This window comes from Maniola jurtina, chromosome 7 (assembly GCF_905333055.1).
Source record: "Maniola jurtina chromosome 7, ilManJurt1.1, whole genome shotgun sequence".
NCBI lineage: Eukaryota > Metazoa > Arthropoda > Insecta > Lepidoptera > Nymphalidae > Maniola > Maniola jurtina.
In genome coordinates this window covers 10498639-10515934 of record NC_060035.1, presented here as the reverse complement: position 1 = coordinate 10515934, position 17296 = coordinate 10498639, and the positions used below count along the sequence as shown (strand labels likewise).

Genomic DNA, 17296 nt, shown 5'->3' with positions numbered 1-17296 from the left:
CGAACCGATAGACCGATGGACGGATCGACGGCTGATTTGAGCAAATCTATCTCGTCTCTTCCGAGTCAATGGCGAGGACATGCGACTAAATTTACTCATGTCCAATGTTCTAAACGAAATTCTGTGGACAGGTCAAGTTAATTGTCGAGGATGCAGAATTGAGATCGATGACGAATAGAATAGAATAAATTTTTATTCAAGTAGACTTTTACAAGCGCTTTTGAATCGTCAAAATAATTTACCACTGGTTCGAAAGGCCGTTCCTACCGAGAAGAACCAGCAGGAAACTCGGCGGTTGCTCTTGTCGGTTCTAACTCAAAATGGGAACCATTGTACACTTTTTACCAGACTGCGGTAAAGCCAAAAGGAAGGGTTATGTTTTTACCAGTCTATGTATATATGTATGTACTATGTATGTTTGTATCGAGATTTTGTGTGTTCCACCGTAGCGCCTAAAATACAGGCCCAATTTTGATGAATGAGGTGTCAATTGATTCGTTGTAAAGAGCCGAGTAACATAGGCTATATTATAAACGAAAAATTGACCTAACGGATGTTACATCTCATACTTATATTATATTTTTATATGTTATGGAGATTGCTTACAGAGATAAATGCTTCCTTCCCCACTTTTCTTTATATTTATTGTAACAGCTTTTTTTGGTACAAATAAAAAAAAATACATCAAAAATTTTTTTTTTTTAACTATTAAGTATATCAAGTGGGATGTCAAATGAAAGAAGAGAAAATTCTGAGTTCATGAATATAAATGTACTACAACATTAAAATATACTAAGCGACAGAAAAACAATTTTACTATACCATTTCAGCGTTTATTAAGGCAATCGCAGACGGGTTTTAGTTTTCAACTTTATCTTGTTGATTGTCAATTGTTGAAGTAAAAAAGCTAAAGCTTACGCTGGTCTGAAGAAGGCAACAGCAAACAGAGCCAGGTAGGTATTCTTTTTAACCCCCGACCCAAAAAGAGGGGTGTTATAAGTTTGACGTGTATATCTGTGTATCTGTCTGTGGCATCGTAGCTCCTAAACTAATGCACCGATTTAAATTTAGTTTTTTTTTTGTTTGAAAGGTGGCTTGATCGATAGTGTACTTAGCTATAGTCCAAGAAAATTGGTTCAGCCGTTTGAAAGTTATCAGCTCTTTTCTAGTTACTGAAAACTTCACTTGTCGGGGGTGTTATAAATTTTTAATTTACACTTGTTATTATCACCATTTCACAATATCACTTAAACTTATTAGAACTATCAAAGGCAACTCATTCCCAAGCTTTCTTATCGTTTAAATAATCCTTTACATTGTAAGTACCTACCTAATAAGCTTTTTTAATAAGTTCGTGGGTAGCAAGTCTTATACAATTTTAACGCTGTAGGTAGGTAGGACGTATCTACGTTGCGTCAGAGAGTTCCATATTGTGTTTCAAAGTGGAAATTAATCAAAAGCTTTGAAGAAACCGTTACATCTGAAAAATATGGTAAACACGCAAAGAATGCGTCAGCGTTTGATTGATGTGTGTTTACATTACAATAAAGCTGTGTTATGAGATAAAAACATGAGATGAATGGATTGAGTTTGGTATCAAATGAAAGGTTTTATAGTGTACTTTCCGAAAATGTGTACACAATTTATTTATTATCTAAGCGCGTCTGTCTGTGGCGGTTTTTAATGTAATAGTTTGTAATGGTTCATTGGTTCACATTTCACAAACAACTTGATCGATTTTGATAAATGAGATGTCCTCGGCGTCGTCGTATTGCCGTTGCGCAGGTTCCGCGGGTCATAGGCTTTGTGACATAGTCATTTGTGACGAATTCAATATGGCGGATATGACAAAACATAACATTAAGATAAATGGATCGAGTTTGTTATCAAATGAAAGATTTTGTAATGTAGATTAATAATAATAATGTGAGATATTATAGTGCACAAGTGCGTACGCAAACACAGGTGCACTCTCTTTTCCTTACTCTCATAGCCCAATGGGATGGAAACCCGACATGACGGGAGAAAGATCGTTTGATCTGATCTGAGAAATCTCTCTCCGGTCGTGAAAATACAAATAGTCCTAATGTGATGGAATTTTCTTACGAATCTTGTTAGTAATGTGTGTGATAAATAGCATGCTTTCAGATAAGTAGATGATTTATGTACCTACGTGTTTGGTGGCATCATGCATGCGCCCGTCATTCAGCTGCTATTTTAGCTAACCTTTTCGACATAACCTAATAATATTATTAGATCGATTGAGTCATAAGAAACAGATGGCAGAGGAAGTCCGAGTAATCAATCTGTTTTATTTTAACTGAAAAATTAGTTCAAGGTTGAAATGAGATTTGCGTTGTTCCTATTACTCATAAGTGCTTTCGGTCATTACGATAAGTGTATTCCTTGAAGCACTAACACTAAGCAGAAAAACACTAACAAAAATAAATCCAGGACTTAGATAGGTAGGTACGTAGTAGATACATAAATATGACTTTTATGGATAACTTGCTCGCAATAGATCGAGAATCTACTATTTAAGATTATTTAAACGATAAGAAAGCGTTCATTTACAAGTTTTTATAGTTCTATTAGTAAGTTTAAGTGATATTTTGATACAAAAAAGAATACCTGGCAGAATTTTCTGAAAGCTTCTCAGACCAGGGAGCGTTTATATCACCATTACATCATTATCTTACAAATTCTTCAATTCACACAAAAAAAAATAAGTAGGTATAATAAGGTAGCGTTATCTACCCAATTTCAATAAATAGTGTGATTTTACTGTACTGCCTTCCTTCAGTAGATTTTACTAACGCTCTATTTGTTATATTTACTTCTTTTTAAGGACCCATATACATATGGCCACTATAGTTTCTGCCTTGGAAAATTTCCTGGTTAGAGGTTGTTTATCGAACATATAAAGTATGTTAAGTGATTACAAGTTACAACCGCCAAGGGATAACAGCCAACACTTTGCTAACTTTTGAGGAATTTCTTTGTCTGTCCCTGGAAGCTGACTGCAATACTGCAATGGAGCTACCATTGTAGTATTGAGGGAGCACAGCTGGTGGATTATTTGTTACACAATTTAAAGTACGTGCTAGAAAATCAAATCAAGTAGCCAGGTGGTGTGCAGCGCTATTTTAAAATATATTGCATGAAATCACTCGGGTATCGTTTATGGGTTTCTTGGGTAGGGTGTCGAATAGGCAAGACTAGGTGTAAAAGTGTAGATAAAATAATATACTTAATAAAAGCCTGGAAATTTTAGTGTTAGTAAATAAAATTACATAAACAAACCTCTTTGATAATATACTCTCTATATTATCAGATTTATTAACTCTCTAAATAAAAAAAAGTCGTAAAAACAGCTTAAGGCAAGACCTATTTGACAAATCGCAAAAATGCTGTACTTTGAAGTAAATTGTTTATTTTTCTAAAGCATTAACAGCTATTAAATACATGCAATTAAAAACTTCAGTTTGTGAAGATTATAAGGGCCTCTTTTAATTTAGTATACATTATCCCAATAAAAAAAAAAAACAAGTTGAAAACATTGCTGTTCGCAACTTGTTCTGTAAAAATTTTCTTTAACATCTTGATACTTTGAAGCCAACCTCCAGAAAATGATATGTTTAGGTTTAGTAATCAATTCGAACTGTTAGTTTTATACTAAATGTTTTTCATTTCTTAAATAATCTAAAACTAACCAAAAAACTTCCTGTGCTATTTATTTTCTTGCAGGCGCTCTATGGAATTCAGTGTCCACTGGACTGTCATGGCGGAAGGACTGTGCGCGTCATTTCGTCGCAAAATATTATTTAAAATGAATTTAAGCTTATTATTTTTGAATGAAAGTTGTGTTTATAATCGTTGAAAAATAAAATAGGGATTTTTTCATTTCTAAATGAAGCCTGCTTATATACTAAAATTTATTCTAAAGTTACGGTTTTACCAGGTAAATACTCGGAGGTTGTCATAGATTATGATGACAGATAGTAAGTGTTCTAAATAGGTATTATACCTATGTTTTTTAGGAGATAGCGCGCCTCGTTTCGGGCGCCGTGTTCCGAAATGGATTTCGTAGTAGTGCAAGTTTGGTGCAAGCCCCACATGACGGAGGGGTATGCGTCAGGCATTTCCTGTGTACAGAAAAAGACCTATATTTCGGATCCATTTTTCATCACTGACATCATGCACTATTCAAAGACTGGTCTTCAAGCATTGAGGAATTTTGGACGAGAGACATCTCGAAGGTTCCCGAAGGCTGCCTAACTGAGTTAGATTTGTCGGCTAGCTAGCTTTTTTTGAAATTGGACCTACTTAGCTGGATTGTGTGTTAGAGATTTCTTATGAGATATTATATGTTCATAATATAACCATCATAAGAAAGCTCAGATTCATGCTGCGGGCAATGGGGAGAGCCTAAAGGTTGGAACGCCATTTCGGCGGCCGTGTTTCCTGCCATATATACCTTAGATACCTGCAAGCCAAGAGTGAATAGGCATCTTCTAGGTAAGCGTGCTCCAACTTGGACCTCATCATTGCTTTCTTTAAAGCATGATTGTCGTCAAGCGCAAGCGCAAAGGTTCAGGCGGCGCAAACCCGTAGCATGTGGAAGGCCCTATTAAAGACCTATGTTCACTGTGGACGTCTGTCGGTTGAAGTTGATGATTATGTCTTTAGTGCAAGTAGTTCAGTAGTTTCAGAGTTTATCGATAACAAACAAACAAACCTTTCCTCTTCATAATACATGTACTTAGTAGCGCAAACTTGGAAAAAATCTCGTGGAAACTCTTTGATTTTCCGAGATAAATGTCATTTTACCTGGCAGCCCTAATCAATTTTATCACTGATAATAATAACTAATTCATAACCGTTAAAACTAAGAGTCAAAATCTCGTTTTTCTAGTCGAGTTCCGTAGGCTCTTTGAACTCACCGCATTATTATCCCAAGAAAACCTACCATTAGATGTAGGAATAATGGAAAGAGGTCACAACCCTCAGCAATAAAGAATACGATGCGGAGAGAGATGTCACTCTCAAGGTCTTTAAATGTATCCATGCAAAAAACCACGTCGACTGGTTGCTCCGTTGCAGCGTGATTGAATATTAAACCAACAAACACACTTTCGCATTTGAAATATGGCCAGTGATTATAAGAAACAGTTTAAATCTCTCTCTGCTCTCCGAGAGACGTTAGGCAAAGTGAACACGAATTATGACACTTCTGTGTTCTTATACAAGCTTAGGTCTCTCAATTTTGTCAATTAATGTCAAATTTCTTTCTCAGATCAAAACCTAGTAAGTGGTTTAAATTCAAGAGAAGTTTAGGAACACACCTTTGAGAACATGGAAAACTTGCAGGTATGCAGGTTTCCTCACGATGTTTTCCTTCGCCGTTAAAGCAAGTGATATTAAATTGCTTAAAACGCACATAACTGAAAAGTTAGTAGTGCGTGATTCCAGGATCGAACCCCCGACCTTCGATTAGGAGGCGGACGTTCTAACCACTAGGCTATGACAGTTTTTAAATTAAAGGGGTTTAAATATTTTAGTGTGAAGACTGGCCTACACATTTATTCATTACATGTGCATCATTTTCTTTTTTAGGGTTCCGTACCTCAAAATGAAAAACGGAGCTCTTAAAGGATCACTTTGTTGTCTGTCCATTTGTCCGTCCGTCCGTCAAGAAAACCTATACAGTACTTCCCGTTGATCTAGAATCACGAAATTTGTTCTCGGATTTATTCCTTTACTTGGGCTATGAGAGTTGAGACCTCTCTACCTGCCCATAATTCTAGGTTAACGGGAAATACCCTATCGGTTTCCTTGACAGACACGACAGACGGACAGACGGACAGAAAGACAGACAACAAAGTGATCCTATAAGGGTCCCGTGTTTCCTTTTGAGATATGGAACCCTAAAAACATTATGTAAGTATGCAAAGTATTTCCCTTGCAAACCATATTTAACAGTTGACATGTAGAGGTCAGAACTCCTTTTGACTTTTCCTATCTTACTTTTAAGTTTTAATGCATTATTAAGTATTTTCTGTTTTGACATGGTATTTAGATAATGGGTGATATTTATTTTATTTAATCTAATTCCTTTGAAAAACTTAGTAAGGCGCATTAATCTATAAAAAACCTAGCGAGTTCATAGACTTACTATGTTTTAAAATGGTCAAAGCGACTTACTAGCTTTTAATTTTACTTTAATGTGGGTGTCCTTACAATACAACGGGACATACTATGAAAGTTAGGCTTATGACATAAAACGATTTTCGGAAAAATGACATTTACTTTGTTTTGATATGGGGCGGTCGATATAATTAGGTACTAGGGTAAAGGCTCAAGTAAATGAACAGATTGGACGTTTTTACATGTATTAAGAGCTGGAATAAAAAACCGGCTGATATACCTTTTTTAAATATTTTCTTACAAATTCTTACACTTTTTTCAATTTCAATTTCAAAACCGTGTTCCGTTCAAACCGTTCAAAAGTGCGTGTGCGTGCGTCCATGTGTGTGTGTGTGAGTGTGTGTGAGTATATACTTGTCTGTATGTTTGTACGAGTGTTTGTGAGTTTGGTATTGCGTTGTATAACCACATGAGTAGCGAACAGAGTCAAAGCTTCATACAAGCGCGCTACGATAGGTACACTACTACAAGCTTGAGGCGCGTGTGTGCGTGAGCACAGGCGCTACGTCGCGTACGGAGAGAAATCGGTTTATACCGGCTCGGCCTGTGCTCAAGCTCAGGGGCTGCAGTACACGTCGCGCGTCGTGTTTTCATTTAATTTAATGTTAATGATAATAATTTAAATAGTGTTTACAATCTATTTTCTTGAACTATCATAGATTTTGTTCAAAATCAATATCAAAACAGGAAATTGTTACCAAAACTTAAAACAGTTGGCACCATTTTGTAATTCTTTGTTAATTGACCGATTTCGTTCAAAATCGATATTTAGAGCTCCCTGGGATCACAAAATAAGAAACTGTTACCAAAATTTAAAAAAGTCGACGCCATTTTGTAATTCTTTGTTAATTGACCGATTTCGTTGAAAATCGATATTTAGAGCTCCCTGGGATCACAAAATAAGAAACTGTTACCAAAATTTAAAAAAGTCGACGCCATTTTGAAATTCTTTGTTAATTGACCGATTTCGTTCAAAATCGATATTTAGAGCTCCCTGGGATCACAAAATAAGAAACTGTTACCAAAATTTAAAAAAGTCGACGCCATTTTGTAATTCTTTGTTAATTGACCGATTTCGTTGAAAATCGATATTTAGAGCTCCCTGGGATCACAAAATAAGAAACTGTTACCAAAATTTAAAAAAGTCGACGCCTTTTTGTAATTCTTTGTTAATTGACCGATTTCGTTGAAAATCGATATTTAGAGCTCCCTGGGATCACAAAATAAGAAACTGTTACCAAAATTTAAAAAAGTCGACGCCATTTTGAAATTCTTTGTTAATTGACCGATTTCGTTCAAAATCGATATTTAGAGCTCCCTGGGATCACAAAATAAGAAACTGTTACCAAAATTTAAAAAAGTCGACGCCATTTTGAAATTCTTTGTTAATTGACCGATTTGGTTCAAAATCGATATTTAGAGCTCCCTGGGATCACAAAAAAGGAAACTGTTACCAAAATTTAAAAAAGTCGACGCCATTTTGAAATTCTTTGTTAATTGACCGATTTGGTTCAAAATCGATATTTAAAGCTCCCTGGGATCACAAAAAGGAAACTGTTACCAAAATTTAAAAAAGTCGACGCCATTTTGAAATTCTTTGTTAATTGACCGATTTGGTTCAAAATCGATATTTAAAGCTCCCTGGGATCACAAAAAGGAAACTGTTACCAAAATTTATTAAATAATAGATTAGTTATTCCAATCATTTTTGTACCATTTGGTGGCGAGTACGTATTTGTATTTGTATTTTGTATTTGTATTTATTTATTCTTCGTTTCAGACTTATAAAAGCACTTACGAAAGTCACAATACACTGAAAAAATAAGTCTACCGAATATGTAGGATCTAAATAATATCAAAATAACAATAGTAACAATAGTAAACTAATATTACGGGTACACAAGTAGGTACATAATTTTTAGCTTAGCTCGTTGAATAGCTTGTGCAGGGCTACATTTTCCATGCGTTTTTATCATCTATATAATCATTAATCTTATAATAACTTTTTTTAATTAAAATTTCTTTTATTTTACTTTTGAATTGCCTGTCAGAAAGATCGGTTATATCCTTTGGAATCATGTTGTAGAAGCGTATCGAACTGCCCATAAATGATTATTAAAGAATGTCGTGCAAGTGTGTCTAACTTTGTAAAACAAGCATACTCGGGCTACTTTGAGAACCCATTAGCAGCTAACAGCAAGGCCTGGACTCCAAATTTTTATATGTGGAAGCTGTATTTCCTCATTGCGTTTATGAGCAAATAAGAATAGACCCTACTTTTACTAAAAAAAGTATTATAATTTGGCGCGAACCATCTAAACACCATGATGATTATTATTTCTGCATTGTGAATATAACCAGAAGAAACAGCAAAAAAATTGTTCCAAGCGACTCTATTGTAACTTGCAGTCTACAATTAGAACGATTCTGACTTCTGGTGATAAATCTGTACCTCAGCCCCAACCCAGTACCTCCAATCTACTTCAAGAACTTTCAGAAGGTAGTGACGATGTAGTGACTTTTACATCTCAACTTAGACTATTCAATCAAAATGATTTGGACCACTTAATGAGAGATCTTAGATTGTCTAAAAAGCATCAGAACATGTGGCTTCTCGGCTCAAAGGAACAAATCTGATAACATGTGTTACGGTATATTGTTCTCACTACTCTCAAAACATTCAGCAGCTGATGTTGCACTTCCAGCGACTTGGGTGCAACATGGGCATTAAGTTTTTCTCTATTATACAGAAAGGGCTCTATTATACATTCTAAAACAGGTTTTATTTATTATTATTATGTAAAATAGTTTTTGATTTATCGCGCAAAATGTAGAAAAAAATATACAATAAGTCAAAAACTGTGAAAATCTGACAATTTTTTTTGAATTCCAAGCCGAAAATATATTTAAGAATTTATTTATTAATAGGAATCGAGAGTTTATGCACTAGATAGAGTTCGTTCATTCACTGAAATTCCCAGTTCATTTACTGGCAATTTATCCTTTTGTTAAATAAAATAAGTTATAATAATTAATACCACGCATTTTATTTGATTTTTTGATATTTAAATAATTTAAGAGTGTATACCTACTGTGTACAGACACACAAAATATAGAAATTATATATAGAACGATTCTCATATACCTTATTTTAGGTCAATGTCAGGGTAGTCCTTATTCGTTCATGTACTGGATGTTTTACCCTCCTACGTCAAAATACTAAAAGTCCGCGTAAATTTCGCAGATTGAAATGTCTGCTTGATTAATTGTCAATAGAGGGTCATGACATGTCAAAATTGCTAGTTTGAAGGTGAAATCGTCTATGTCATTCGCATTGGCTTTCCTCTTAAAGCATATTTGTTTTGGTACGTGACCTAGCGGACATGCTGGCGTCCTGAGCCTGGCTGGCTTTTTATAAATAAACGCAAGTCTACGCCGCGTCGGCACTTACCGCTGACTCATGTAAATAATCCTAGCAATCAATCTTGCTATCGCGCCAAACATGATAGCGGAGAAAAATTCGAAAGGAATTCTTAATTTATTTTAATAATATCACTAGAAACACGTGGGTGGGCATTCCATAGAGTCTAACGAAAAATAAAAAGCCGACCCAAGCAATGTTTACTACCATTCAGTGGTAACAAGAAATTAATACCTTTTCTTTTTTTGGGTTCCGCAGTAAACAAAAAATCCTTATCCTAAGGGGAACTTACGCCGATCCATTGCTTCGTTGCGGCGTAATTGAAGGAGAAACAAACACTTTCGCATTTATAAAATTAGGTATAAAAAAAATTAAAGAAATCATGTTTTAAAGAATTAATTCTGGAAGATTCTTTCCACTAATTTTCATCTGTATAAATAGTTATCTGATCAATTCTCTCCGTTTTATTTGCACAACTGTGAATTCGGATATTTTATTCTGTAGCCCCTACTAATGTTTTCTATTCTACTATTTATTTTAATTATGCTTCGTGCTAGATAAAAAAGGTTCTTCCATGAATTTCCATGAATTCCCTTTAATTATGATTTAAGAAATAGTGGTTAACTTTCTATTCGAGGTTTCCGGGATTCGATTCCAGCACGCACCTCCAAAGTCTGCCAATGCGCATTTGGTCAGAGTGGTGGCCTAAACCCACTGAATAGATAAATAACCCATCTCATTCTGAGAGAAGACCCGTGTTCAGTAGTGGGCTGGCGATGGGTCGAGATGATGATGAATTACTAATTTTAAAGGTCCGTACTTCATTTTTAAAAAAAACGGAACCCTTGAATGATCCTATCATTTAGTTGTCCGTTCCTCTATCCGGGTGTCTAGGTCCTCTTCTCGGAAACGGTGTGATAACGGCTTGATAACAAACTGACATTGAAGACTAAAATCTATAGCCTCATACTTTTGTACAAAATTCAGATTCTAGTTTAAGGCAGTAAATTAATCATCGACACCTAAGATTGGTATTCAGTAATGAATGATCGAAACCTTTACGATACTTCCCGGTGATCTACAGTCTAGAAACTTGGCACGAAAGTACGTCTTGTATTGTGGACTGTGGTACAAGTCAAAAATTATTTCGAAAATTGAAGTTCGTGTTTACATACAATATGTAAAACATATACCTAACGGTACGGAACCCGTACGTTCAGGGCATGTGTCCTAATTCGTATTGAAAACGTGATCCAATTTTTCAACTTGCATTTTTGTCTATCATAATAGTATTATGAAGTTGTAAATAAAGTTCAGAATCACTCAGCGGGCGATGGAGAGAACTATGCTTGGAGTTTTTCTACGTGATCAAATCAGAAATGAGGATATCCGTAGTACCAGAGTAACCGACATAATTCAGAAGGTTGCGAAGGTGAAGTGGTAATGCGCAGAGCCCGTAGTTCGAAAAACCGATAGACGCTGGGAGCCCAAGGTGCTAGGCATAGCGGCCTCGCAATGGAAAGTGCAGCGCTAGAAGACGCCCAGACGGACAGACGACATCAAACGAGTTGCAAGGAACCGCTGGATTCAGACGGCACAAGACCTTGGCGTGTCCTTACAAAAGACCTATGCCCAGCAGTGGACGATGGGCATCTTATCATGATGACTATGATGATGATGATATTGAAATAAAAATCAAAATCCTAATAGATCCCTCGAAAGAGTTCCAGCAACGAGATAGGCATGTGTGTAGAGTTCATGAGTTTACGATGATAAATAATTTGAAACTTAAATCCAATGGGCACTTTATACCGAGATCCGGATATGATAAACTAATAAACAAGCATTTAGTAATACTTAGGTCTGGATCCAAGAAAACTCATTATGCTAAGTAGGCCAAACGGAGATTTCTTGTCACACTTGTTGACGAATGTAGAACGACGGGTGCTCAAAATTGATCCAACAATAGGATGTGTGATTTCTTCACACATTCTGTGACGAAATTTTTTGTGTAACACATTTTTCTTGGAGTCTACAGGTGCTAACTATTAATATTTATAAAGAGGTGAATCTTCGGAACTAATGATCCGATCCTGAAAATTCTTTTACTGATAGAGCTTCATTATCTCCGAGTGTTAAGGCTATAAATTTTATCACGAGCTCGAAGTTGCGGACAAAAGCTAGTTTAAATATACGAAATTAAAATTTTGTTCCTACGTTCTATAAACATTATCTGAAAAGAGCAACCGCCGAGTTTCTTGATGCTTGTTCTCGGTAGGAAGGGCATTCCGAACCAGTGGTAGATTCTCTTGAAATTGATTCAATAGCGCTTTTACAAGTTTATTAAAATAAAAATATTTCTATTTCAATTCATCCGGTTTTTTTAGGTAAGTTTTAATTATATCGGACGATCAAATGCTCAAAACCCCACAAAGTGAGCTATATAATACATGTGAAAGTCAAAGAAGAAGATGCATCAAACATTATTATCTACATACTATCATGAAGAAGAAGAAAATAAAACCGTGAAATTAAATAAACGATTTAAAAAAGATGGCAAAATAAAATCTGGAATTAGGTAAACGCCGGTTTGTTTACACCGCGCGGTCGGATTGTTGTGGTTAGGGAGGCGCCGAGCGTACCCTCGTGACAATGAGCGGGGTGGAGAGATCCGCGCCGCCCACGAGCCGCAGGCCCCAGTTGGTGTCGCGGGTGTCCCGCCGCAGCGTCACCACGAACGTATGCAGCCGCCCCATGGTGCGGGGAAAGGTCACGATGCACTGCGCGACGCGCTTATGGCGCGGACTTGCGAGCACGGCGATGGAACGCGGCGTTGTGGCGGTCGGAATTAGCTCCACCGCAAACTACACCCCGCCCCTCCCCCTGTTCTGCACTGCATAACCCTGCCGAATCGACCTACATAGGAAAACGGAAGCGGGTGTTGCCCAAACAGATGACCAGCTGTGCAACGAGTGTGCAAACTTGTTTACTTCACCAGAATCAAAGGTTTACTAACAATTAAATGATGCCCGCGGCTTCATTCGTGTGGATTTAGGCTTTAGAAACCCCGTGGGAACTCTTTGAGTTTCCGGGATAAAAAGTAAATTCCAGCATGCAAGCCATCTCTGCACCTATAAAGTGGATGATGCTCGCAAGTTCGCCAACTGGATTATGAAAACGAAAAGGCCAAATTCCGATCTCCAAAGTCGGTTACCTATCTAGTTACCGACGACCAGGATAAATGTTGCTCAACCAGCACAATCGCCTGATATCAATGCTCTGTCTTTTTTGTTTATTTTTAGGGTTCCGTACCTCAAAAGGAAAAACGGAAACTTTATAGGATCATTTTCTTCTCTGTCTGTCTGTCTGTCCGTCGTGTCTGTCAAGAAACCTATAGAGTATTTCCCGTTGACCTAGAATCATGAAATTTGGCAGGTAGGTAGTTCTTATAGCACAAGTACAGGAATAAATCTGAAAACCACGAATATATGGTTACATCATTAAAAAAAAAAATTAAAATGTGTTTCAATTTTCAAAGTAAGATAACTATACCAAGTGGAGTAAAATAATATGAAAGGGCTTTACCTGTATATTCTAAAACAGATTTTTATTTATTTTTATGCATAATAGTTCTTGATTTATCGTACAAAATGTCGAGAAAATTATCCATGTACGGAACCCTCGGTGCGCGAGTCGACTCGCACTTGGCCGGTTTTTTATTTATTCAAATACAAGTTAGCCCTTGACTGGAATCTCACCTGGTGTTAAGTGATGATGCAGTCTAAGATGGAAGCGGGCTAACTTGGAAGGGGTATGGCAGATTTCGTTAAACCCATACTCCCTTGGTTTCTACACGGCATCGCACCGGAACGCTCAATCGCTTGGCGGCACGGCTTTGTCAGTAGGGTAATAACTAGCCACGGCCGAAGCCTCCCACCAGACCAGAATTCGGAAATTATAAAAATCCAAACCCCTGCCGGGAATCGAACCCGGGACCTCCCAATAATAACACCACAGCGCTTACTTCGCCAGGAAAGCCGTCAAAAACTAGGTTACGCAATGCAACTAGGTCACACATCTCTCAATACCTGCTAGGTCCCCGGCATCTACCTCATCCGGGCAAGCCAATTTCCATCTTAGATTGTAATCACACTTAATATTATAAAGGCGAAAGTTTGTTTGTGTGTGTGTGTGTGTGTGTATGTTTGTTACTCCTTCACGCAAAAACTACTGGACGGATTTGGCTGAAATTTGTAATGGAGATAGATAATATCCTGGATTAGCACATAGGCTACTTTTTATCCCGGAAAATCAAAGAGTTCCCACGGGATTTCGAGAAACCTAAATCCGCGCGGGCGAAGTCGCGGGCATCGGCTAGTATAATAATAAATAGATTGTAATAAATATTTCTCTCGGAAGATTGTGGACGACGCGGATTCAGTATTCAATAAAAAAGTCGTCAATAAGTTCGTTTAACGGAAATGAACGAAACTAAAAGTTAGGTGCAAATTAACCGTGAAGAACTTTTGATTTCTTTCGCAGTCTAAATTTGTAGCAGGTGTCAAGGTGAAGTTTACAATTGCGTCGTGTCATTGATGATCGGTTTGTATTATATTCACATAATATAAATAGCTCATTAATCATTGACACCAATACGTGTAATTTGGCATAAATAGGTGGTTAATATGAGTTTGGCAATGTTTGGTATGGTAATGCGCAATTAATTTTAGTTGGAAAGATTACTGCCGCTAAAGGTAAAATTAAATGGCTGGTACTCATTTCTTTTATACCCAATATTCAGAAATACTTAATTTAATTTAATGCTAAGCAGCCTCTTAATTTACAAGAATATAAAAGTAAAATTATGTTCATATTTCTGCATTTGATGTGCAAGATTAAAAATGGCTAAATTAATTAATTATTATTATCATTGGCAGGGTGACAAACTGGGATCAGATAAGGGAAAGCGAATGCGAAACGTCATCATAAATTCAATGTTAAAAAATCCACCAAGCACGCTTCATTTTGGACTTAAACGTCTAAAAATAAAACTATACGAATCAACAACAACGAATTTTTGCTCGTAATCTTAGGAGATTTATGCAGAGGCTCTTGTTTAAGCGTTATTTACAACTAGTTGATGTCCGCGACTTCATCCGCTTGGATTTAGATTTCTTATAAATCCCATAGGAACTAAAAAAAAGCTAGCCGTCAGATAGACAGACAGACACTTTCGCATTTAGCATACTAGTATGGAAGTATGCATTAAGTATGGATTGTATAATTGCTAGAAAAATCACTAGGTGCAAGACAGTATTGGGCGATGAAAATATGATTTATACGCCTTCGATACATCACTATCAGTCGTAAATAATATGGATAATATTTTCTGCTGCACTCGCACATCTAAAGGTCTCTACCAAGGCTTAAAAAACTTGGCACGTAAACTGAAGTAGCGACGTATTTATTGCTTCTAAGGCTAATTTGACTGCGGACATCAGTTACACAGATTTTATTAGACTGTTCTGTGGTATTTAAGGTCGAAAGCCTTAAAACTGCCATTTGGGCCGAATTAATGAGCAGTATTATTCTGTGTGATCATCTGATCGAATCAGTGTGTTGGATTTTTGAGACATTATTCATCTTTAGTAATTATTTAAGTAGTTTACCTTTGTAAGAATGTTTATGCTGTGCAATAAAGTTTATCATTATTTTTTTTGTAAAAGCTTTTACATTATACAAAAAACTAAAAAAGATGTGACCCGACTGAAATGGCGCTGAAAAGTATTAAATAATAATTTTTAAAATCTATTATTCTTAAAATTACTTCAAAATTAAACCGATGACGAAAAAATTAAAACTTATTTACTAGATAGTTGCTGATGTCGGCGGCGATATTTTGCCCTTTTTGGTTTGGCACCGCCTTTTTTGAAGTCGATTAAATAAGCAAAAATCAATCAGTGTTTCTGTATCTCGTTTGGTTGAAAACATTAGGTGGAAGGGCTATGTAGTGATTCTTATATCGTAGGTACATATCATCAATATTTCTTTTAAATCACTTATGACGTGATGATAGTGCAGTGTGTAGGGTAACACTCCTAAGTATTATATAAAAAGCACATAGCACATACCCGTCTATAGCGCCTAGGTTCGTCGTCAGGGTCTGGCCGCTGGTGAGGCACTCGCCAGAACGGTGGCCTCTGGTACATTGGCATGTCTGCGCCGCCTTTGCACGATTTGATCTATAAAAACAGGCGCATTTTAAAGAACTTTATTGATTTACAAATCATGGTGTACAACATGCAAAACAATGTTATATTATAAAAGGATTGAAACGGCAAACAAGACGGCCCAAAAAACATATGGTTTATATTATATACTTAGATAAATAAAGATACTATGTGATGTGACCAATTCTGTTGTACACAAATCTCTAACTAATTTGACAGACCTACTTCTTCTTCTTTTGTTAAATGGCTTTTAGTAGTGCCACTCCAGCACTATGCATTGACAAATCTAAATCTCGTGTCATCCTTTTACTCTGGGAGCATTACGAAGGGGGATAACAATAGATTTAGATCTGTCATTTTTGTTAGGATTAAAGATTGTGTACTAAAGAATTAGCCACAATTCAGTATAAGTTTACAGATTCGTAAAAAGTATTAAAATAAGCGTTTCTTTAACAATATCTAAAGCAGACAAAATTATCACCTAACGTAACATGCACTCTAGCAAATAAGAATATTCAAATCGTCAGTCGCAACTCGCAACGCAATCTAATGAACAAAACATACATAATAATTGATAGAAGATAGCAGTTAGTCTGTCCAGTGCGTGTTGATAGATAACCATGAGCGTCACACATGTTCATTCGATATTTTACGAGTGGACGCGGGGAAAATTTAAGTGTAGGTTGTTGGCAAGGAAGCCATGCAATAGATCAGGTATTCGATGGGCAGCCGAGTCCGCGGACAGGGAAACTGGAATATAGAGTATAACTCACCAGAGGGCGCGTGCGGCGATCCGGCGTCGTGTTCTCAGCGACGACGCTCGGTCAGTGTCGGTGGCTATTATCTCGACTTATTCTGGGCAACATTAAACTACATCTATTTTTTGCGACGAGGATAACGCGCGAGACGTTCGACGCTTCGTGATCCGAGTGATTTACAGACGAACGCGGCCCGCGCTGTTTCTGGGCCAATAAGAATATTCGCAATTTTCGTTTTCAGTTCATTGCTCCCGATTTTCTCGCGACAAATGCAGATTGAGATTTTTAACAGAGTATAGTTTTCCGAAATAGGTTTGTTGATCCCGATTCTATTATTTGTATAGCACTTCTTCAATTATTATTATAAATAGTTTATTTGATGATCATCAGTAGTACCTACTATCACTATTTTCTCTGGTTATTGCTAAGTTCATTCAGTTTTTTCTTAGGAGGCAGGTTCACATTAATATCATTTTGTGCATATTGTTAAATACCAAAATAAATAAATAAAATATTTATTTATTTTGGCCAAATTTTGAAGCAATATTAAGGTACATAAGTTATGTAAGGCTTAAAAAATCTGATAGGCATGAGCGAAACTAAAAACAAAACCATGACAAGTTTCTATGAAATAAAAGTACAAATGTATTGTATTTAACATTTTTATTATTTAACACTTA

The 17296-nt window shown here is 36.5% G+C and overlaps 1 protein-coding gene across 11 annotated transcripts in view; it reads right to left on the bottom strand.

The window, feature by feature from the left end:
* The window catches only part of LOC123866893 (PDZ and LIM domain protein 3), a 35303-nt gene extending 18463 nt beyond the window's left edge, over positions 1–16840 (bottom strand). For 4 of the 11 annotated variants that reach the window (XM_045908654.1, XM_045908657.1, XM_045908661.1 and 1 more), the window contains exon 1: positions 12271–12477. In XM_045908654.1, the coding sequence (XP_045764610.1) occupies positions 12271–12384 (114 nt within the window). In that variant the 5' untranslated portion in view covers positions 12385–12477. Of the gene's footprint in view, positions 1–12270; positions 12480–15759; positions 15871–16631 lie in introns of those variants that run through there. The other 7 variants (XM_045908656.1, XM_045908663.1, XM_045908665.1 and 4 more) reach the window with 7 other exon arrangements.
* Positions 16841–17296: the final 456 nt, after the last annotated feature.